The sequence below is a fragment of the Amphiura filiformis genome, chromosome 9, assembly GCF_039555335.1.
Source record: "Amphiura filiformis chromosome 9, Afil_fr2py, whole genome shotgun sequence".
In the NCBI taxonomy this organism is placed as follows: Eukaryota; Metazoa; Echinodermata; class Ophiuroidea; order Amphilepidida; family Amphiuridae; genus Amphiura; species Amphiura filiformis.
Window position 1 is genome coordinate 12,800,843 of NC_092636.1, and position 24,076 is coordinate 12,824,918.

General features: G+C 36.8%; 3 protein-coding genes across 7 annotated transcripts in view; 1 reads left to right on the plus strand and 2 right to left on the minus strand.

The window, feature by feature from the left end:
* LOC140160646 (fatty acid hydroxylase domain-containing protein 2-like) overlaps nt 1-19,439 on the plus strand; it is a 45,479-nt gene extending 26,040 nt beyond the window's left edge. Inside the window, exons 1-7 of one of the 5 annotated variants that reach the window (XM_072183908.1) lie at nt 3,921-4,381; nt 8,637-8,761; nt 9,817-10,024; nt 10,718-10,830; nt 11,767-11,969; nt 14,075-14,347; nt 16,296-19,439. In XM_072183908.1, coding sequence (XP_072040009.1) covers nt 9,859-10,024; nt 10,718-10,830; nt 11,767-11,969; nt 14,075-14,347; nt 16,296-16,467 — 927 coding nt within the window. In that variant the 5' untranslated portion in view covers nt 3,921-4,381; nt 8,637-8,761; nt 9,817-9,858 and the 3' untranslated portion in view covers nt 16,468-19,439. Of the gene's footprint in view, nt 1-3,920; nt 4,382-8,636; nt 8,762-9,816; nt 10,025-10,717; nt 10,831-11,766; nt 11,970-14,074; nt 14,348-16,295 lie in introns of those variants that run through there. The other 4 variants (XM_072183909.1, XM_072183912.1, XM_072183911.1 and 1 more) reach the window with 4 other exon arrangements.
* Nucleotides 19,440-20,640: 1,201 nt separating this feature from the next.
* Nucleotides 20,641-24,076, minus strand: part of LOC140160645 (peptidyl-prolyl cis-trans isomerase D-like) — a 41,766-nt gene continuing 38,330 nt past the window's right edge. Inside the window, exon 10 of the mRNA XM_072183907.1 lies at nt 20,641-22,495. The gene's annotated coding sequence lies outside the window, so the exon portion shown is untranslated. The remainder of the gene's footprint in view (nt 22,496-24,076) is intronic.
* Nucleotides 21,805-22,488, minus strand: LOC140159979 (GTPase IMAP family member 6-like). Its single transcript, XM_072183247.1, has one exon. The coding sequence runs from the start codon at nt 22,486-22,488 to the stop codon at nt 21,805-21,807; it is 684 nt and encodes a 227-aa protein (XP_072039348.1).

Sequence of the window (24,076 nt, forward strand, 5' to 3'; positions counted from 1 at the left end):
GAGGATTGTACCGTATTACAACCGCGGGAGTATTATGCATTGGCGCTAGTAGTAAATTCCAATTGAATTCACTACCCGTTTACGCATATGGCCACAAAAACGAGATAATAATTGTTTTTGGCATTGACCTTGGTAATACTGATGATGATTTACACATGTTTTGGGAATTTGAGTGTTGGTGGCAACACTAAAATAAATCACTGTTTAGTGGTGAGTGACACCAGTGCCAGGCAGTACCATTCGCTCTGCCCACCATAGCTACAACCTTGATGCTTACTATATATTTCTAATGTGTTTTATTTTATTTTGCTTTGAATCATATTGTTCTCTTGTTGCACCACCCATTTTAAAAATGAGCCCGCACATTTGGTGGTCTGTGATTGATGCTGCTTTAAAGGTAGCCCAAAAGTTGCAAAATTGCAGTGGGACTTTTTGTCATAGGATGGATGTCAAAAGTCACCCAATAATGGCTACAAAATCATGGATATGGCAACGCTGTTCCAGTCTTGGATGGCATTGTGAGGTTTGATGTCATTGTATTGTTTGATTTGTTATTGTATTATATTATTATTAGTTTCTATGCCACCTATATCAACTAATTCTTTCAAGCAAAAATCTCTTATCCCTAGTTCAATAACTTCTTTTCTATTGATTATGACCCATCTTATAAAATCACATCATGGTGATTGGGCAATTAGGACAAGTACTTTTAAGTCATCAACCTTTTGGTTTGTTCCATTAATTAAAATTAATGGAACAAACCAAAAGGTTGATGACGTCCTAGAAACAAAAGTCCTTTCATTAGAGAGGAAAGGGGGCAAAAACTTTGATTACGCCATATAAACAAAAGTCCTTTCCTTATAGAGTCCAATTACATTTGTAAAAATTTAGTCAAAACATTGGTCAAAGTTGATCTTTCTGGTTGTAATTTTCAACATTTCGAAATTATGTTAGCGGGAGGGAGCTGGATTCAGCCTCCCATGAATGAAAGCACTTCCGTTTAGGATGTCATTGAACTTTTGGTTTGTTCCCTAAGGCTAAGAAAAAGTTTGGTTGTCATACAACAACCACATTTTGAAATTCAGAGAAAAGGTGATTTTTTGGCTTTAATGTACAAAAGAGTATATCTACCCTTAATGTATTTTGATTATTTTTTCCTTCCAGAATTTGTGCTTTTTAAATTACAATTTAAAGATCTGAAACAGTTCATACTTCTAAATTGGTTTAAAACCTGTAAAACCCATAACCTTATTCGTATCTTATTATGTGGTAAATTCAATGTGTAGCATGGACTATGAAATTCAACTGTCCTCTTCAATTTTGGAGGAGGAGGACAAGTTGGATAAGGCATCAGGAACAAATATGTTCGATCTTTGGATCGACCGTCGATGCTGCTTCGATGCTTGGTATTAATGAACTATCAACTAATTAATCGGAATTAAAGCTAAATTTATGATTGGTCAATATCCCAACAGGCACACATTACTATTTTTTCACAATTAACAATAGTAAATTAATTGAGTTCATAAATAATAAGGATCGACCAAGCATCGATGGTCGATTGAAAGATCAAACTAATTTGTTTCTATTGCCTAACCAAGTAAGTTTTTTGTCTGGCCTTATAATTTGCATGCATGCTCTAACCTAAGAAATTTTGACCCATTTTTTTTACCAGAAGTCCAAATTTTCTTCATAATTTAACACAAATTGGCAGCAGGGCCAGAGTTCCCTTTTTGGGGCCCTGGGCCAGGCCAAAATTTGAGGGCCCCATACGCACCATATGAGCAAGGCATGTGCACTCAAGTGGCCAAGTTTTGGTTTACAAAAAGGGGGCCTATTCTTAGTATTCTAAGATTAACAGTGGCGGTGGAAGCATTACAAGGATATCTTTTTTCAACAATTTTTCTAGGACATTGTGCGTGAAAATTTTTTTCACTATTTTAGTCAAAAGTGAAGGTGAATTTTGCTATGTAAAGGGCCAAAGTGGGCACTATTTTTCACTATTACCATATTTTGGTCCAAAACATGGTGTTTTCAGGCTGAAAAGGAATATGCACAGGGCAATATTGGGGGCCTTTAAATTTCTGGGCCGGGGGCCCGTCTGGCCCAATGGTAAATCCAGCCCTGATTGGCAGTGTTTTTTCAACCCTTCCCAAATATTTGGCAAAAACAAAAAGTTTAGCAACACTGGGACACTAAGCCAAAATTTGGCTATTTTACAAGCAACGTTTTTGAAAATTTGAAAAAATTACCTATCCAATCCATACACCAAAATTAGCCCGGAAAAAAGGTCATTGACTGAAGTACCAAATGACCAAAACTGTGACTCATGTTTCTCGTACATCAATCTTGAATTGTATGGTCATTGTACTGAGAGCAACATGAAATATTCATTCCGTTCATGCTAAATTATACTGGAATATTGAAATTACTATTGTTTATCATTTTCATCATCCCAATAATATTTTGTAACTAGCTGTATTAAGGGAACGTTCATCGGGATGAAAAGGGCTTTATTGTGACAATGTGCGTGCATAGCTTGCAAAAATGTTGTATTTTACAATATTTTGGCCCATGAAATTGATACTTTTTTGACCAACCCCCTTTATAGGTGTCACAACTTTCTTGACCCCTTTTGCCATGTTAAAAACTTTTGACCCCCTTTTTGGAAAGTCAAAACTTTTTTTGACCCCCTGGAATTTTCCAGCTCCATTTATGAATGTTCCCTAAGGTAAAGCTTGGCTTTGCACCACCTGGCTGCGCCACTGTTATGTTAATGCTTAGCCCATTTAGCATGTACACATTACTAATGCACAGTTCATTGAGTCTTTTCAATAATAGACATGGTTCGAGATCTGACACCTGGTTGACTGCCAAAACGAGAAAAAATAAAAGTTGCATAAAACATAAAATATATTTTGCTGTATATCAGCCCTATTCACAACAAAGATATCAAAGGTGCATGGTTGAAGCTCAGTTTTTGTGCAAAACTGCATTTCTTTTAATAACCTTTGTCATGTGAAATCTCAAATTTCAGCGAGTCTCATGCAAAAACTATGCAACAAGTTATAGAAAAAGCTGTTGAATTTGTATGTTATGATCATTACCTGATGTATTTATATTGCAGACGCAAATATTTATGTATGTTTTTGGGTATGTGGATATACAAAGTAGAATGGGAAAAAAATCAGAAAAAAAGATATAAATCAAATATATAAGTTAAATTATCAGGTATTAAATAAAAAATTCATAAACTACAAACATTTTTACTCTAGAAATGACATAAATGTTTTTTTATGTTTATTTTCACCCTAAAATACTTTTTCACACTTATGACAGTGAAACCGGGTTGATAGTCCTTTTGACAGTACGGCCTTGACATGATCTACTTCTTGCACAGCGTAGGGCAACATTATTCAGTCTGCATCTTGCACTTATTGTCCACTTTCCCTATTCACTGCCCACACAACCCCTCAATAGGCCCGCGACCTCTGCTGGTGCCCACGCAGTTTAGGTATAGGACTTCCACTAATTAGCATCACTGTGCCAAAAATAACCAGCCGATTATTTTGGTAGGCGCTCACATGTTTAATTATATTATTATCTGATTGTGGTTCAAATTTCATTCGAAAATGTAGAAAGGAAAGCTGCAACTAGTACTTTGCAACTCAATTCTATACTATTCCGAAGCAGAGGTCCCCGTGTTATTTCAATACAAACAAAAATGCCAGTGACCATAGCATAGAATGGCTTATATTCAGGGGCATGCCCCGCCCAAACCCTTTGAGCTACATGCACTCTTCGTAGGAGCTGTCAATCAAGATTTTCTAACATTCTCATTGGTGTCCAAATTTGATTGGCATACAAGACAGGGAAAAATGCTAACAGCCTCTTCCAAATAAGGGTTTCCAACCCAGTGTTTTCAGCTCCTTGGGCAAGTCCGGTGGGACCAGCCAGGGATTCTCAAGTGGGTATTATTGATTGGTTTGTGTGGTTAGTGAAGAGTGATCAGTTGAGCTTGCTGATTGGTTGAGCGTAAAGAAGTGGATAATGGCCCATTCATAAACCTAATTGGTGTAGTTTTTTACTAGGTTTAGCATTCACAAATGTCGAGATGTATTTTATGTGGACCATAAATGCACTATGGTGAACTTAGACATGATATAATGTTTCCTGTAATGTTCAGTAGGGGTTCAGCAGTCTGTATCATTGCTTGAAATCATTTCCTTTAGCAGTACTTTTCTAACTACATACATTATTAGTTTACATCAGAGCATGTCATGGTCCAACAGCCTCCAACAAGTCTCGAACCAGCATCAATCATTTACCAGTCCAGCAATCAAGTGTACATGGAATAGTGATACATTCTGAAAGCTCTCAGGTGAGCAAATTTTATTCTTTGTCAATTTTCATCATCATTTTAGTATGGCTTACTTGATTCCTGAAAGTTGGCCCTGGCCCTGTTGTGTTTGCAGGATTTACACTACTTGTGTGTGCAATGAAAAGTACATGTAGTACATACAATGTATGTAAGGACACATGTTGTGTTTTTTAAGCAGTTTCAATGTGATCATTCGTTCCGTTAACCACCAAGGACGCTTAAGTTACAAAGTCATTTTGTGGTCTACCCACAAAGGATTGATCAAAAAGGTCAATTGTTATACCGTTCTGGTTAGGCTGAGTAAAAAAAAATACATGTTTCTCGTCCGCGCCCTCCTCATTTTTTGAAGATTTTTCAAATTTCTTTTTATTTTGTAAACTTTCAGATATAACTTGTTGAAAAAGATGTTTCAGAAGTTGAAACTTATTTTACGGCTTTGTAAATGCATAATACATCATTTAAGAAGAGTTTTGTGATCACTAGAGGGTCTACCTCTCAAAACAATAAAATAAAAAGGGCCTCCTCCTTTTTCTCAGATATCAATCTGTATGTCGAATACCCGAAATATGGTGTCAAATACAGGTACTGTAAAAGTCAATATTTTCGCGATTTTGAAGATTTTGTCAATTGCGCGAGATTTAAATTTCGCGGTTTTGATATTGTTGCAATAGAAACCTAATCCAAAAGGTTATTTTCGCTAGTTTTTATTTTCGCGATGTTATGTCCACTCGCGAAATTCGCGAAAATAAAAACTTTGCGAAAATTTCTACTTTTACAGTTTTTAGCGTCGTTTTCCAATAAAAAATAGAAAATAAAAAGCCCCTCATTCTCCTAATTTTTAAAAACCCGGACGAGAAACATGTTTTTATTTTTACTTGGCCTTAGCTTATTCGATATGGTCTATAGGTGGTGTACTTTGATCCAACGGTTTTGTTGTGCGAAATTAGGTGAAGCTCTGTGAGGTATACATGTACGAGGGGGTATCCAAAAGTTTTTGACATCACCCAGAAGTGAAAGGGCTATACCGATGAAATTTTGTCAGTGTAATCACTGGTCCTTATGCACATTATCGTCCAAAAATGGTCTCATAAGTATGTTTACTTTCTTCACAGAAGGCGCTAGATGGGAAGTAGGCGCATAACCTAGGCTTTTAATGATAAGATCCTCCACTTTCTTGAGTTTTTTTCACTGTGGCGCATCATCCGTTAAGTGATGGGCGTCCACTTCTTGGCTCATCTGTGAGGGACATGTAGCCGTTTGGAAATTCCTTTTTCAAAAAGCAATAGTGCCATATGATGGGCAATCATCACCGTAGATTACTTTCATTTCATCATAGATTTTCTGAGCATTGTAGGCCTAACCCTTCAAATGCAGGAACTTAATCATGCTGCGTGCCTCAATTTTCACCATCTTTCAGGTTATGCGCCTACTGCCCATCTAGCGCCACCTGTAAAGAAAGTAAACATACTTATGAGCCCATTTTTGGACCATAATGTACATAAGGACCAGTGATTACACTGACAAAATTTCATCGGTATAGCTCTTTCACTTCTGGTTGATGTCAAAAACTTTTGGATACCCCCTCGTATGCGATTACGTTTTATTCATAGCATTATTCCGAGCATTGCACATTATTTTTTCATACGCAATGTCATTAAAATTATGTGTTTCCTTCATTGGAGCATATATAATGGCTGTTTATAGTGGCTGTGTGGAAACATTATACTGCAATATCAATTGATTTCGCAGTACATACTTATATTCTAAATAACGGATAAGCTAGCTCACTACAAACTCATTTCCAACTGGTTTCATCAATAAAATGAAAATTGAATTTTTTTAATGCTATCATTCCTTTTAAAGAAAATCAGCATTCACTTGGAATTTTCAGATACAGTGATGTTAACAAGAATTGTTTCCTGTAACCTCTGTCATTTTGTAAAAATAATATTTTCTTGTATACAATTTTGTTTCCAAATATCCTTCACATATAACGCTCATTCTACAAAATCCGGTGCCAATAGCCCTTTTTCCATTCTTTGGTCCACAAATACTTTGTCGAGCATTTAGGGCATCAAATATGTTGTTTTTCTGGTAGAACTAAACGAAATCTACACGGACATATATAGTTGTCCATACTTTAAATGCTTTCTTCAGCCTGATTAACCCTTGCAAAGGCTCGAAAATCGCTAAAATTGCGTTTCCACTGCTCAAGTGTCAAATCTGATCCTTAATATTTTCTTTGAATAAATGCGATATCTTTACATATTTGTTGCTTTTTAATTATATAAGGCGTCATCATATTTCATATCAACATTATTTTTTAGTGATTAAAAGCGTCTTTGTGTAATTCTAAAATAAATTGCACTTTCCACAAAACGCTGTGAGCTACGTTACCCTTTTTAACACACGTTATTGGAAAGGCGTAAAACAGAGGTATCAACGTATTTTACGGTTTTTGAAAGGAAACACTCATAGGTTTTTAAAAATAACAGTAAAAATCGTGATGCTGTAGCATTTTTGGCATAGAAATGTTGTAAACATTGAAATTACGACCGACCATGTTAAGATTGGTGAGCTACGTTACCAGAATTCCATAGTATGCACTTGTATAACAAGTACTTCCTAATAATATGTGATAGGTACCAGTGATCGAACCCCATTTATATTAGAATTAACCGACATAACATTCTAACGCTTCGCAAATCACATCAAAAACATTAAAAACCCGTGAACTACGTTACTGTGAGCTACGTTACGCACTCATTTATGCATCTTCAAAACTTCTATGAAATGGTGAAATCGGTGTTACATTTCACTCAAGTGATCTTCGTTTGCTTTTTATGACCTTGGATTAAGTAAAACCAGTCCATTTTGTAGCCGATAACGTAGCTCACATTACATTGAGTTTTAGTGTTAAAAACATCATGAAGTCCTGAAAGAAAAATATACAAGTGGTGTTGACAATCTTTTACATCTGAAAGTAGTGATACATTTGCTCTTAAAAACACAAAAAGCAGGTCTTTTTGAACAACTTTATTTTTTTTCAATTTTTACAGTGGATTGGCACCGGATTTTGTAGAATGAGCGATAAGGTTATATTCAGCAAGTGAAATGAATGAAACAAGTTGAAAATACATAGTTTTGTAATAGGCCTAGGCCCCACACCCGCTTATACTCATTCCACACAATAAATAAATATATAAATGAATGAATAAGTAATAAAGATAAATAAATAGATAAATAAATAAATAAATAAATAAATATATAAATAAATAAATAAATAAATAAATAAATAAACAAACATCAGGAATGCATTTCTTTGAGCTAGGCCTATAAGTTGTAAAAACCTTAATTCATCTGAACATTTAATAAAGTAATGTTTCAACCCTGTGGTTCAATACACATTACTAGCAAATGTTGCTATTTTGCAGGACAACACTTCCTGATATGGATGCTCGAATATAATCAGCGCATCCAATTATCATAACTGGAACATTCGTCCCCATTGCACCAAATGGATTAATTCAGAGTTTATGGTACCCCACGTTCACTAGTGAAATATTGCAGGAACAAGCACATTTATAAAGAATTAATCGTTTAAAACTTTAACAATATTTAGCAACATTTTAATTCATGATTTTTCATATTTATTGCTATTTTGTCAAATATAAAACACCTAGTCTAAGTTAATTGAAGACACAGTACAGTAGTGTTATTACCCTTATGTTGAAACAACCTTTTTTCAGTACATGTCAGTACAAGTACTTCAGTACTTGCCCAGTAGAGACTGGGGCTTAGTGATCCAGTTAAAAGTGCATTAGGCTATTCCAGTTGAAATCTACACTACCCCTGTGGAAGATCTTCCACAGGGGAGTATGTTTTTCAAATGTAATTGGTCAGAGTTTCTCATACTCCCCCTGTATTATGGCTTTACCTATATCTTCCACAACTGGAGTGAGTTTTTCAAATGGAAGTTAACCAATACTATTCTTAGTATTCTATTCAAAACTTATACTCCCTCTGTGGAAGACTTTCGCTGATCTGTGGAAGACTTTCGCTAATTCTTCCATAGGGGTAGTGTGGATTTTAAATGGAATAGCACATTCCGTGGGTTGAACTGTCCTTTTCTCTTGTAAAATTGCATTGTTATGTCTGAGTTCATTCATCCTCCACTGGGTCTCTGATTCAATAGTAGCTTTAATAGTGACTCAGCTTATTTTCATTGAACTTGGCACTTCCTTCCATTTTCCAGTGTATTCCTTACTACGTCAGCATGTCACATGGTCCAATAGTCACTGACCACTGACCAGTTAACAAACACCATTCATCAGTCCATCAAGTCAATCAAGAAATTGTGCTACTTTTGGACTCTCTCAGGTGAGCAAATTTTAATCTTTGAACAGTTTTTAAAAGTTTTTAAAACTTTTCATCCTCACTTCTGTGTTATGTTTTAGTTTTTAAAAGTTTTTAAAACTTTTCATCCTCACTTCTGTGTTATGTTTACTTGATTTTTAGAGGTTGGTCAATAATTGTTTTTCAGAGGTGATTGAACATTCCTATTTTTGGTATGGAATAAGCACTTTTGGAAGTTACGAAAGAAAAATGATCTTTTACCCAATAACAAATGTCATATTAGGCAAAAAAAATTGTTTGCTTGTCCTCCACTGACCGACCCAAATCTGGAAAATCTGGAAAAAAGTGTTTTTTTATTTATTTACTGTACAAATGAATACCGACCCTAAGTTGTGGACCATCCTGATGATACTTGAGTATTTTGGATTTCACAGTTTTAAGCAATTAAAGCCATATTATAACATTTTCATACAAAATAGATTAGCATTTCTTTGCCATAAAATGTTAATTTTACTGTCAGATATATCCCCTTTTATTTTTGAGCCGAACAACTACGGCAGAGCAAAGAAAATTGGAATTTACTGCCAGCGCACATATCGCCAATACGTACCACTCCTTAGGTCATGTTATGGTACGGCCCTTTGTTGTGTAGATCACCGTCGCGGCACGCCGTGTACGTACTGTGTGTTATGAACATCGTGTATGCGTTCGACTAATAATTCCATCGTAATAATAAAATGCTGATTCAGGCGTTTTATTCAAAATCTCGGATTTTGACAAAACTACAGCACCTAGAGTCTTGATTTTTCAGGGTATATTGGTTTAATTAAGTACAATATAATCGTGTAAAAAAATTAATTTTAAAAAATCAGTGAGGGCGTCCTCCTCAGCAAATGTTATAATATGGCTTTAAATAGCAGGATATTCAGGATATCATTGGCATTATTTTTCTGCAGTTTCACTCTACATGTAGGCCTATCATGATGAAAATACATGCTTGTGACCAAAGCTGATGCAATTCTACAATCTGTACATGCAAATAAGAAACGATCTAAAATGATTCTGTTTCTTCTGACTAGGTTTCAGGTTATCTCAACGATTAGCTAATTGATGTGATCGAGATGGATTTTTCTGATATAAATGGAACCAATCATGGATCTGCTGTAGATCAAGTTGCTGACCACCTTCAAGATGTTTGGGCTGCTTCAGGGACATTCTGGAATAGACACTGGGCTGTGATTCATGATGCTTGTCATGGAGATCATTTCATTCTGGCAGCAACTTTAGGTATGTGCTTAGCTAGCCACTTGTTCACCCAGTGCAATAGCCCTACTATAGGGCCTTTTAAACACGCTATAGGCCTACCCCAAGAGCCGCTTAAAACCCAGTGACTGCATGCTCCAATAAAGAACATCATAATTAGGGCGGTGGGGGGACGGTTACTGGGTTTAGCAGTTGTCACTGGCTTTAGCATTTCTCTGAATATAGCATGTTTTGGGGGATTGTCGCTTGTCGGTCAAAAGGCCCTATATTAGGGCTATGGTACAACTGTTATGTCCTGTTTATATTCAGTGATACTCAAATATTAGTAGAGTAGACCATGAACATTGAACATACTTTTTATATTTTCTCTGGCCCAATATTTCAGATAGAATTTCTACTATAGTCTGCAGAGCTTCAAATTTGACAAAATAGATTCTTCAGTGCAATTGTCCTATTTGCAAGACTGTTTCAAGCGGACAGCAGTGTAGCCAGGACTTTTTGAGGGGGGCAACATTCAAGGGGTGCAAACTTTGACAAAAATGGTCAAAAAAGTACAAAGAATGTCCTGATTATATTTAATCGTTTTTTTGGCTAACTTTTTGTGTTTACTTGGTCCCTATAATGGCTGTCAAAAATAGTGAACCAAAATGACATTGGGGCTTTTAAACCCTGCAGGCAATCAGCAGATCACCTGACATTTGAGTCTATTAATTTCAGGTTTTCTTTTACCATTTTTCGCATTCTGGATTGTCTCTTTACCGTTTATGTGTGTTGATGCATTTGGATTTCCTGCTTGGGTAATCAAACACAAAGTACAACCAAATGAAAAGGTAAGCAAATATCAAATATATGACTTGTTAGGCGCAATAAGTTGATTCTGGATCACCCGCTTGCAAACTAAATTTTTAGACCAGATTTTTCAGTAACAAAATGCGCATCATTCTGCAATACCATTTTGTTATTTTGTATATACAGTAAAACCTCATTATAACGAAATCTGATACAAGAAAAACCCTGTTATAAAGAAGTATTTTTCCAGAACCAAGATACAAAATTCTTTTGTTATTTATTGTTTTTACAACCCTGATATAACGAAATTTGGATATAAAGAACTAATTTTTCGGTCCCTGACAACTTCGTTATAATGAGTTTCCACTGTAACAATTAACGGAAAGATGGGTAAGGTAATGCAGGCTCCAGGGATGTGAGATCAGTGACGTGCGCAAAGGGAGGGGGAAGGGGGGGCACAGGCCCCCACTTTTGTTGGTCATTCGGGGAAAAAAGTATTTATGAAAGAGTCCGTCACAGTGCAAAAATGTCAAAATTGACGGTTATGAATGAGGTTAATAACTTTGCATCGGTAATATGTCGGGCATTGCAAAAATCTAAACATTTTGCTTTGGACCTCGGAATATTTAAATTTTTTACAATGCCCTCCAAATAACCAATGCGCAGTTATTAACCTCTAATCAATCGATTTGAAACCAAAACATGTTTTAAAAACATTTTTGTGTTTGCTTGGTGCTTTTCAAAATGCTCTCCAAACATTTTGGAGAAAGGGAGAAAGGGCCAGTGTTTTCAATTGTTTTTTTTAGCAAAATCTGTTCCAGAATTTTGGCAAATATTTATTTATTTATTTTTTTTTTTTGGGGGGTAAAGTTTTTGAATCCCAGCCACACAGGTATACCTACCCCATCCAAGATCAAGTATCCTCCCAGGACCCTCTCAGCTTTACTTTCATATTCCATTTTGTTCATTCACTCCAGGTAACCATTCCCCGGATCTTGGATGCAGCCCGTGTTGCCTTAATTAACCTGTTGACATCCATCCCATTCCTGTTAATATGGCATCAATTAGAGCTTCTTCTTCCTCTTGATTATGGAAGAACATTACCCACAATGCAACGTGCCTTGGTGGACTTGGTGGCATGCGTGCTGATTCAAGAAATTGGCTTTTATTATACTCACAGGTTTGTAAAATTTTAGTTTTAGCAAGTAATTGTTAGATAATATGGAATATATAATATAAATAAATATACAGATGGATCAGTTCATTAAATTTTATTCATATCCTACAAACTTGTTTCAAGAAGACTGCTGTCTCCTCTCATCAGGGATAGTCAAATGTAATGAAAACAAAACAAAACAAGATGAAGTGTATCTTTCCTGTGCGTAATTGCGGAATTAGCATGCGCATTTAACTCTCGCTCGCTCATTTAACTCTTGCTCGCGCATTTAACTCTCGCGCGCGTATAGGTTGTGTCTACGCAAGATTTTTACGCGAGATTTTTCAGTTTGAAGTTTGCCACATGTCGGCATGCGCTAATTAGTTCAGTTTTTTTTATTTAAAGATGCCATTTTGGGGTGGCGTATGATGAAGTATTTCTCCATGATGCATAGGTTGCATCGTTTGCTCACATTTGAGTATGCATTGGCATACTTCAATATTTTCCATTCGATAGTGAAATTAACATTATTATCTGTATATTTATTTATTTATCGCTCCTTTACACTTAAAGTTGAGCACTCTCTGAAGAAACTTTAGTTCATTACCAGTAGCGTGTCCAGGGGGGGAGCTTTGGGTGCTGAAGCCCCCCGCACTTTGTTAAAAATCATGTAAAATCAGCCGTTTTTTGGCGATTTTAGCCATAAAGCCCCCCCGCATAAATCTGAAAAAGGGGCTGAGCCCCCCGCAGGAAAAGATCCTGGACACGCCGGTGATTACTTTGAATATATAATATATATATAACTTTTAAAACAACTGGGATTGGGCCTGGATTTGTTGGCCTTTGTTTATCACTCAAACCATAATGCGCCATTTCCAGATACCTTTATATCATAATCAATATGGCCCTTGTTGGAACAATATACCATAAAGATTCTTCTAATTGCGCATATGGGCTCCTTCACCTTAGGGTAAGTTTCATGTACAAATAGAGAGTGCCCTCCTCTGAAACAAGATGGCATATCAAAACCTTTAGTAACATTTCAGAATCAGTGAATCCACGGCAGACTTGTCCTATTCAAAACGCAACAGAAAACTGGTTTAAAATGGCCCAATGGGTCAATTTCGAACTAGTGAACTCAGAATTTTTGCGTCCAAGTCTATATGACCGTGAGATATTCCTTATCCCTAAAATTAATTTTTTTAAGCTGTAGGTGCTTCCACGAACCCGCCGTGAATTTTTATTTATTCCGTCTTTTCACTATATTTGGTTTCCTTCCTGCATGCAATCAAGTTTTTCTAGGTTTTTGTGTCAAACCTGCCCTGTTCCCATTTTTTTTGCCCAATGCGCTCAAGAATCTAAAAAGTGGTGGAGGGGATGCGGAGCAAAATTTTCCAAATTTTTTTGAACGCACGTTTATATGGCAATGTAAACAAGCAGATTGGGGCAACATATACTTTGTTTTTTCACCATGTACAAGCAGTGCACACAAAATTGTCTATTGTTGCCTCCACCAAGGCCTAAGATGGACAGACCGATGGCCCATGATGAGCGGAGAGCACCGCCCCCACACTACTGTGACTACGCCATGGCGAAAATCTTTACACTATTCAATGAATAAATACATGCAATACCCAGAGGAAACCCATGAGACTGAGTAAGCAAAATACACTTAAAGACAGGGGACCTCAATGGTGCAAAATGAGGTCGCAACGGCTATGCTAACCAGCCCACCTTACTGAGGGAGTGAGACAGAGAGGGGTAGCAGGGCTGTCAACTCTCACGCATTGGCCGTGAGTCTCACGCATTGGGTCACTTTCTCACGGTCTCACGCCAAGGTAGTATAATCTCACGCCAAGGTAGTAAAGCTCACGCAAAAAGCTGGAAAATGATTAAAATGTCACGCATCGTCATGAATAATTTGTTGCTCCCTACCCCCCCGCTTTTCACATTCTCGGCGCCGTGGCTCAAATAATCATGGTACAAAATGAACATTGGAGTCGGCAAATCCCCGGTACGTCTGTGTCTCACGCCAAGCAATTCCAAAAAGTTGACAGCCCTGGGGGTAGCCATTGAAGAAGGAACAAACAAATAACATTATTATCATTTTTTCTGTTAACCAAATGCAGATTACTTCATCACCCTCTCCTGTACAAACATATCCACAAGAAGCACCATGAGTGGACTGCGCCAATCAGTATTTCAGCTTTATACACCCATCCAATTGAGCACATTCTGTCAACTTTAATTCCAGCATCATTAGGCCCACTAGTCATGGGCTCACATATAGCTGTAAAAGCTCTGTGGTACACAATAAGCATGAGCACTACCTGCATTGTACACAGTGGCTATCATCTGCCATTTCTGCCACCACCAGAGTTGCACGATTTTCACCACTTGAAGTAAGTGAACTAAAAAGAGAATGGGGACCAAATATTCGCTGTCATAGTGCACGTTAGTAACCATTGGTTACTGGTTCAAGCCTGGGTTTATGCACGTTTTCCGAATTATGATAAGCCATATAGGCTTTGTGTTGTGATCATTTTGATTAGTGGTTCATAACAAAGAAAGCGTGAGCCAGTTGACCTAGCAATGGTCGTATTCTAACATGCACCACGCCAGGGAATAGGCAGGTCTCATATATAGTACTGCAGATTGATATCAACACCCCTCAACTATAATTTGGTTCATCTCAAGTTTGGTAGTGACGTATGTGTGTATATTTCGCTCACCGCAGTATCATATCGCACACGTAAAGTTAAACGCCCTAAGTGTACACTACGCGTACATGGGCGATATGTTGGCACGCTTGCAGCACAACCGCGAAGTAGCATTGACGTCACTACCTAACTTCAGGTGAACCAAATTATAGATCAAGCATGTATAGGCCTATGTCTCCCTACATGCTTTACATGCACAGAACTGAACTTATTGCATGATCCTGGCTATGTTTGGGTTGTAGTTGTGCCGATCCGGATGATCCCATTCCCAGCCTTTATTAAAGCCAGTATATATCCGAAGCCCACAGAACTATAAGTTACTGCAGTGCCTGTGCATAATTTATTGGTAGTGTGAGTCAGATGACGATGGTGAAGAATTCCCTAGCAATGGCCATGATCAAAGATAGCTAAAGATACGACTTTGCTGAGTGGGCGTATGTATTAAAAATAAGCCAATGCTGGCCAGTGTTGCCAAAACTTTTCAGCGTCAAGGCGCGGCGCATTGACTCGCCAGGCCGCGGTAAAGGATTCTCAAGTAGCCCAATTTTTAAGCTTCCAAAAAGCGCCCAATACGGATATTTGGGCGCATTTACCCGAATTTAGAACGCAAAACACCCAATTGGGCGGAAAAGCACTTGATTTTAAAACTTCCGGTACTTAATGGGAAGTTACTGACCGATCAATAAATGGTCACAAAACCCATTGTAATTTCAATTCACAGCTTCAAAGACTCAAAACCTTTATAAATCGGCTAAATTGAAAGTAAAATACATCAAATTACTGCCGCTGCCTGAGACTGGCAAAAGTAGCCCAATTTTAGACAAGTAGCGGCATGCTTTTTGAGTAGCGGCAAGTGATCGCCAAGTAGCCCAATTGTGCGCCTAAGGCGCGGCGTTGGCATCACTGATGAGTATATATGCACCTCTGTGTGGTTGAGATCAATTACCCGTAGTACAAGAGAGTTCTTGAACAAGACTAGATAATTCCCTACTCTTTTTACAAACTTCATTTAAAGTGAATGCTTGTTTTTGTTCTGCATGTACAATGTACCTTATTCAGGGCTGTCAACTTTTTGGAATTGCTTGGCGTGAGACAGAGGCGTACCGGGATTCGCCGACTCCAATGTTCATTTTGTACCATGATTATTTGAGCCACGGCGCTCGAGAATGTGAAAAGCGGGGTAGGAGCAACACATTATTCATTACGATGCGTGAGATTTTACTAATTTTCCAGCTGTTTATGTGAGATTTACTACCTAGGCGTGAGATTATACTTCCTTGGCGTGAGACCGTGAGATAGTGACACATGGCGTGAGCCTCACGTCGAGTGCGTGAGAGTTGACAGCCCTGCCTTATTTGCTCCACAAACCACCCCTGCCATGCGCCCACCAAGTGACTTTACTACAACACATGCTAAGAGCTACATCTAAACCTCTGTAATGTTCAAGCTAATTATTGTTTGATTCCAGACTGTTACCAACAAATGCCCAAGGGTAGACGGTTTTAGTCCTAATGTCTGACAATCGAAGGTGGATCGGTTTTCCATGGCATTATACATGCGCTGGTAGACACTTACTTGAATTGTTTCCCATTAATAAACTTATTTATTGATGTTTCACTTTCTTTAATAGATTCACCAACAATTTTGGAGTGCTTGGCATCTTGGATTATCTTCATGGAACTAATAAGCTGTTTGTACAGAGCAAGTATTATCAGCGATTTCGAGTTACTTTCAGTTTGACACCAGTGTTAACCATGTACCCTGATGACGAGTTGCTGGAAGAAATCAAGAAATCAAAATAGTCTGCAAATGTGATGGGATAAAATGAAATGAAAAACAAGACATTTTGAGTTTCGTATATTTTTTCACCAGATGGTACTTTTTGTGTTACCTGAACAAAATAATCAGCGTTCGAAATGTTGGTTGTCCGGTTGCCCGGGACAACTAAAAAAGTCGCCGGACAACCAAAAATACTGATTCGGTTGTCCGTCGGACAACCATAAATCTAGCCAAAAGTCATATTTGTAGGCCTACGGACAACCAAAAACTTAGACGGACTACCAGAAATTGTAATCTGGTTGTCCGTGGGACAACCATTTATTTTTCCTAAATTCGAACACTGAAAATAATGTACATGGGGACACTTATCAGTCCAAATTATGTATGGATGTGTTCATAGATGTACAAATGGATGTGATTATGTCACAGTGAACAGTAGTATATTAAAGTAAGGACTTCCACCAATGCCAGTTGACAATGTGAGGACATGAAAGGATATTTTTAATATCCATAGATTTTTACGGAATAATCTGTAAATATGGTGCTAATTTATGTACATCTGTTATAATTATTATGGAATAAAGCATAATATTATAATTAGCTTTATTCCTTAAAAATGGAATATTTAAAAGAAATTATAGTTTAAGGGTATACGAGGTATTGTTGGTCGAAGCAGCCAAAATTCAATTTTCATTATCTGAAGCAATATATTACTGAAAAATAACACTTTGGTGTTTTTCAAAAGTTCATTCTACAAATCATATACCGTATTCATTCCAATAAGCGCCCAGGGTGCTTAACAAAGTCATTTTGGGTGGGCGCTTTTTTTTTACCTGGTTTACCTAATTTTTTGTGAGGGGCGATTATTAGAGATGAATTTATGTATGTTATAAAAGGGTCCTGAGACGTTCTAGTAGCTTTTCTGATGCAGAAAATGTATTGCAAGTTTACACAGGATGTGTAGTCCTGCAGCTATTTCACTATATCAACATCTATCTGTCACTTCAACATTATTAAATGGTACCCTTTAGCAAATTGAATATACCCTGGGTGGGCGCTTATTGGGGCATGGGCGCTTATTGGAATGTTCAATACGGTACTTTGAAAACTTGCTTAATTTATTGTTGTTAATGAGTTATGTATGTTTTTACAAAAGTGTTGTTGTTTCAGCCCTCTTTACAAAGTAACTCAAGAACCACATGACCTACAAAAGTATATCTGTGATATTTGAATTCTTCTACACGCTCGCTATGAAGCAATGCAATTTTTGCTAAAGCTCACTACCATTCGCAAGATGCTGTGAACTACGTTTTTTTTTTGCTGCTTTGACCAACAATACGTCGTATACCCTTAACCATGATGGCTGTCAAAGTTGCATTATTTAATAACCATGATAATTATTCCAGAATAAAGCTAAATATGCATATATTAGGTTTCAAATTATTCCATAAAAAATGAATATTGAAAAAAATTGTTCAAACCTAATAAATGGATGTCCAAAAGAGTGAACCAAAATGACATTTATTTATTTATTTAATAGTGATCTTGATCATTTTTCAGGGATAAATTAATGGGGATGGCAAAGAGTAAAGTGTCCTTAAAATGATTAACAATGGGACAAAAGATTGACAAAGGGGGACGAAAATTTGACTTTGCCCCCTCACACTAAAATCCTGCATGACTACGCTACTGATAAATGTCATTGGTTTCCAATAAAGTGTGGCTTGGTATTTAAATCATGCCAAACATTGTGTGCTCATTTTGAAAATAGACCAAAGTTGAATATGTATTCATATTTAGAACTCTGCAGCTTGAAAGCCGGAAAGGTCTATAATAAATGATATCAAAAGACTAGTTTCTTTATCTTAAAAACATGATCATGATCAAATTATATTATATTGTCTGTAATTACTCTTTCTCATGTCTGGATCTGTGTGCTTTGCTCGGGGAGGGGGGGGGGCTTGTGTTTCATGTTGTATATCACCTGTGTACAAAAATTCACATAAAAAGAGGGTATTTTTTCTCGGCCAGGCATAATACGGGGAAGTATCTTGCTTATTGCATCAAAAACTGCAAAAATGGGTAAAAAGGGTACCTTAATTGCAGATGTTACTCAAAAATGGTAGCTACATGTAAACTCGGCCAGACACTCGGCACTTTGATGCCGACAAAGATCAGTTGAAATGAAGCTAAAATTCTGGGTGAAATTGTACTTAAAATAGCTCGTCCAAATGTGTGATTTTCAGGCCTCTTGACTAATCACTACCAGCAGTTTTAGGTGTGTATATCACCACTCATAACAGTAAAATACTTGCTTAGGGTGGGAAAATATATGGGAAGTACTTGCTTTGGGTCCATTTTACACTATTGAAAAATACTGGCTAAGGGTACTATTTGAAAGTCCTTGTACACAAGTGATCTACAACTTGTGGCACCACTTGTATTTCGACTTCACTTGTATTACAAGTTGCAGCGCTGCATTGTAGTTTTACATATGTGACCAGCTCCAACAAAATCTGGAACAAGTCGCCAGGCATGTTTTTGAGTTATAGGCCTTTAAAGATGACTTCCCATAAAATAAAAATCAAATTTTGGAGTTCTTAATTTCATGGTATTTGACATTGGGACTGAGTGGACTTTCATATACTTGAAAGTACTTATTAAAAAGATTTATTTAATCAATAATTGACAGATTTACAGTTCGGCAAACATATCACGGTATTAACATTTACAACATTATCCATATCTTGAAAAGTATTGATGCTATGTGTATAATTTTGGTATCATTTTGAAGCTCATTGTCCTGTGCTTACATTTTTATTTAATTTATGAAATGTCAAAAATGCGACCCGTTCTGACAAAAGTCAGAACGGGTCACATATTTTACTGCTAGTTGCTGGCCCATGATGGATTTCATTCATTTTGTGATCAATGTGAATATAAACATCTCAAAAAAAGTAACTAACCCCCTTAAATAATGACCATTATTCAAAAACTTCAGGTATTTGGGTTCCAAGATGGGCTCTAGTGTTGGAGACCTAAAAAGGAGAAAAGCACTAGCCTGGGCAGCTTTCTGGAAACTGGAACGCCTTTGGAGAAGCCCGTCCCTGCCAATCGAAACAAAAATCAAGCTGTTTCAGACAACGTGTTTACTGTCTTTCTGTACGGGTGCGAGTCATGGGTAATTACCAAGGACATGGAAAACAAGATCAATGCATTTGCAACATCTTGCTACAGAGTCATGTTAAACATCAAGCGTGTGGATCGGATTCCAAACGAAACCATCTACAACCTGACCAACACCACTCCACTGGTTGCCAGAGTCAAGATTCATCAACTCAAATTTCTCGGCCATATACTGGGTCTTGAAGATGGCGAGCCTGTGAAAGAATATGCGCTTTATATTCCACCACATGGGAAGAGGAAACCGGACGGACCACGCACACTGTACTTACAGTATGTCCAGCACCTCCTGGGAGATACTGAAGGGATGCTGCAGCCAAACAAAATTGTTTCGCTTGCCCAAGATCGCATTAGTTGGAGAAAGCTTGTAGTCGCCTGCTCCGCAGCCGACTGATGATGATGATGATTCAAAAACGGGTGATTGCATTACAAATCTGTAAAATGCGTTGGAAGCAGAATTGACTAAGTATTGACGTCACCGCGTACATTTAAATCAATGTAACCCAAGATTGGAAAGTTGCAGTAAATTGTATTGATTTTGTATTCAGTGTAATGGAAGAAAATCTGTGTAATATATCTGAGTGTTTTTGGATCGTAAAAATTTGTATGTAAGTGCAACTTTCAAATCTGGACCTCACTGCATTAAATTGACGGGTGTTTTATTGTTTTCTGGGCTATCGTATCAAATGAGGTGTCAAAATGCGCAGAAACAAATTCTGCTTCCATCGCATTTTACAGATTTGTAATACAATAGCCCCTTTTTCAATAATGGCCATTATTTAAGGGGGTTAGTTACTTTTTTTGAGATGTTTATATGAATGACACCTGGCTGCCCACTACCAATCCTGAATTAATGTTAACATCAGGATGTTTTAAAAATTATTCCAACATTTCGACATGAAAAAAATTATCTTGACATTAGCACTACTTTCCCTCCGGTTTGTAAAAAGAACGGGTGTGTTAATATACCCTACAAGTGATAAGACAAGAAATGCAAACAAACTACTGGGTGATAAGAGTAAAATGTGAGAATGCCTGATTTAAACGTTTTAATGAAAAAAGCCAGCCTTGTGTGTTTATTACTTTAGTTCATCATTTTTGGCTATTTCTTGGGACAATTGTATTTTTGAAAAATTTTGTTATGCACTAAAACTGGTGGTAGTATACAATGTGTATACCACTGGGGAAACAGATTTATTTCCCAATTTGTCTTAATTTGAACAATTTGATAATAAATATTGTTTATTTTGAACAATTCCTATAAAAAAAAACTTTGACCAACTCATCATGCCCATAAAAGGAAACAGTAAGATGTGATGAGTTGCCAGTCTGATGAAGCCACTAGTGTAGTGGTGAAACGTCACTAAAACGTGAGTTAAAAAACTTTGTTTTTTATAGGAATTGTTCCTAATGAACAATATTTACAGTTGAAATCAACATTCCTAATGAACTTGTTCAAAGATTTGAACATTTTGATGTTTCTGAAAAATTGGAGCTTTAAAAATAAATTATTTTTTACATGTAATTTCTTGTTTCAACTTTGCTTTTTATTTGATGTTTGGTGGAAGTTATTCCTATCCATAGGCTACATGTAGCAGTATTTTTCCCCTGCTTCAGGTATTTGTTGCAATTTGTCGAGGGGTCAAGGGTTGTCTTTTCCACTCAGGATTAACATCTTGAAAGCTATTGCATCCGAGCGAGGACGGGCACTCAACACAAATGACCATACGGGTATTATGCTCCCCAGGAAAGACTCCTGTTTTTGAACAGTGCAGCTCTGAAAGACTCCTGAATTTTACCAAAACAGAGTGCTGAAAGACCCTTGATTTTGAAAATTTGAGCTCTGAAAGACCCAAAATTGCTCATTCCAGTTTTTTTTCAGGCAATTTTCAACCAGAAAGCCAACCGACCCTTGATTTTGACTGTTCACAGCTCCAGAAGACCTTCTATTACCTGTTTTCGCAGCTCCAAAAGATCCCCTTTTACTGGTATGCCATTCCAGCGGAGCATACCCACCAAAAATTTATGATGTGGCCCAGGATTGCATCAGTTACCAGGGACCAAGATTTGGTTATTTTATTAACCCTGTGTGTGCCTGGTAATTATGGGGGACTGCATCCAACTTATAATATTTTTTCCAAGAACTCCTGGTGACAATATCATGTCTTAGTTTAAACTTAGTTTATGACGTTTTGAGTCATAAATTGCACCATCGTTGTGTCCTTCTTGCGTTCCGGTCCTCGCATTATTCGTTTTTGTTTCAAACCTTTATAGAGTGGACTTCTCTTCGGTACATCTTTGCTTGTATACCTCTCTTTATATGTCATTTGTTCTACTTGCTGCAAAATGCTGATTGCTTGAGTTGACTTCTCATCGGATCTGTTGTTAATTCCAATTCTTGCTTTTGGCAACAGTTCATCGATATCCTGCGGCATATGCTTACAATAATTCTCAAAAGTATCACCTAATTCGTCTAAACCGACAAAAACAGCGATTGTATTTCTGGCAACTTCAGCACCGAATATTTCTCTGTAATACTTCAAAGTATGTTGTATTACATCAGTGAATGTCCCGATGCGAATAACTAATATAAAAGCATCGATACCGTCTGGCGCTAAGTCAAACATGCCCAACAAATTCTCAATGTGTGTATGAAATATCCCAGGCGTATCAATAATTGTCACATTGGCGAATCCGTGGAGACTTTTGCATGATTCCGATTGGCATTTTGTAACAGGGCCAGAGGTTGAGAAAACCAACCTGCCAAGAATGGTGTTTGCAGTGCTGCTCTTGCCATCACCTTTTCGTCCAATGACAACTAAGTTGAGTGATTTGTGTTGACTGACATTCCATGCTGCCATCGGTAAACTGAAAAAAGAAATCACAATAATCAAATAATACGAGTTTGACTTACTTCCATGGTTTGATAGACTGCCAAATCTGGATTTGTCGTTTGGTTACATTCCTGTTACACATGACTTGTTTTGAATTAGTGAACAAGGGATCAAAGTTTTAACTCCAAAAGGCAGCATATGGTGATCAGCATGATAAGCTAGCCCAAAACTGATAGGGGTGTCATGAAAACAAAAATTGGATATGTACGTATAAGTATGTTAAGGGATGGGGTATGAACTTTTGGACAGTATTTATTGTGGGACATTAGAGCACATCAGACATATCGAATTGCATTCTGAATACTGAAGAATGTCCTTCTGATATCAAATAATTTTGATTTTTTGAAATTGCAATGTAATACACATTTTATGGCAAATCATTAAAAATTGATATTTTGATATTTAACAGTACTGAAGTAAACTTTATAAATCTGATGATTTATACTTGAAGTGTGTGTGGGTGGGATGAAAAGCCGACGATCAATTGAAAATTTTGACCTTTCGTATTGAAGATATGGATTTTTTCCCCAAAACACCAACAAAAATTAGGTCTTTTGGGAAAAAATCAATATCTTCAATATGAAAGGTCAAAATTTTCAATTGATCGTCGGCTTTTCATCCCACCTACGCTCATTCCAGATCCCTTAAGGGATCTAAAATGAGCGTTTATTGCGTTTCAACAGTATTTTTTGTGCGACATGAGAGCACCTCAGACCTATCGAATTGCATTCTGAATACTGAAGCATGTCTTTTGATATCAAATAATTTTCATTTTTGAAATTCACGATATAATACAAATTTTATGACAAATTATTAAAATTTGATATTTTTCACATTTTGATATATAACGGTCCTCAAAATAAATTTTATAAATCTAATGATATATTCTTAAAGTGTATGTAGCAGGGAGGAAAAAGCCGACGGTCAATTGAAAATTTTGACCTTTCATGTTGAAGATATGGATTTTTTCCCAAAAAGACCTAATTTTTTTTGGTGTTTTGGGAAAAAATCCATATCTTCAATACTGAAAGGTCAAAATTTTCAATTGATCGTCGGGTTTTCATCCCACCTACATACACTTTAAGTATAAATCATCAGATTTATAAAGGTCACTTCAAGTACTCTTAAATATCAAAAATATCAATTTTAATGATTTGCCATAAAATGTGTATTAAATTGCGAATTTCAAAAATGAAAATTATTTGATATCAGAATGACATTCTTCGTATTCAGAATGCAATTCGATATGTCTGATGTGCTCTAATGTCCCAAAATAAATACCGTCCAAACGTTCATTAACTAAGTTAAAATATTATATGTACAAGAAAATTAACATTGTAAAGCTAACTTTACAACCGAGTATGGAAGGAATTTTAACCGTAACCCACTGGTTACTGGACTGTAGTTGATGATAAGTAATATGTGTTGCGATCAAGCAAAATCAGTCTGAACTCGGAAATATTGATTTTGAGATGTAGCCAAACAAAGGAAATATTTTCTTTTGTTTCCTCTTGTTTTGGAAACGCTTTAAAGGGGCATTTTGTGATCCACAGCC

What these genes read in the sequence shown, in the direction of transcription:
- LOC140159979 (XM_072183247.1), bottom strand. Translation starts at nt 22,488, where the DNA reads ATGGCAGCATGGAATGTCAGTCAACACAAATCACTCAACTTAGTTGTC.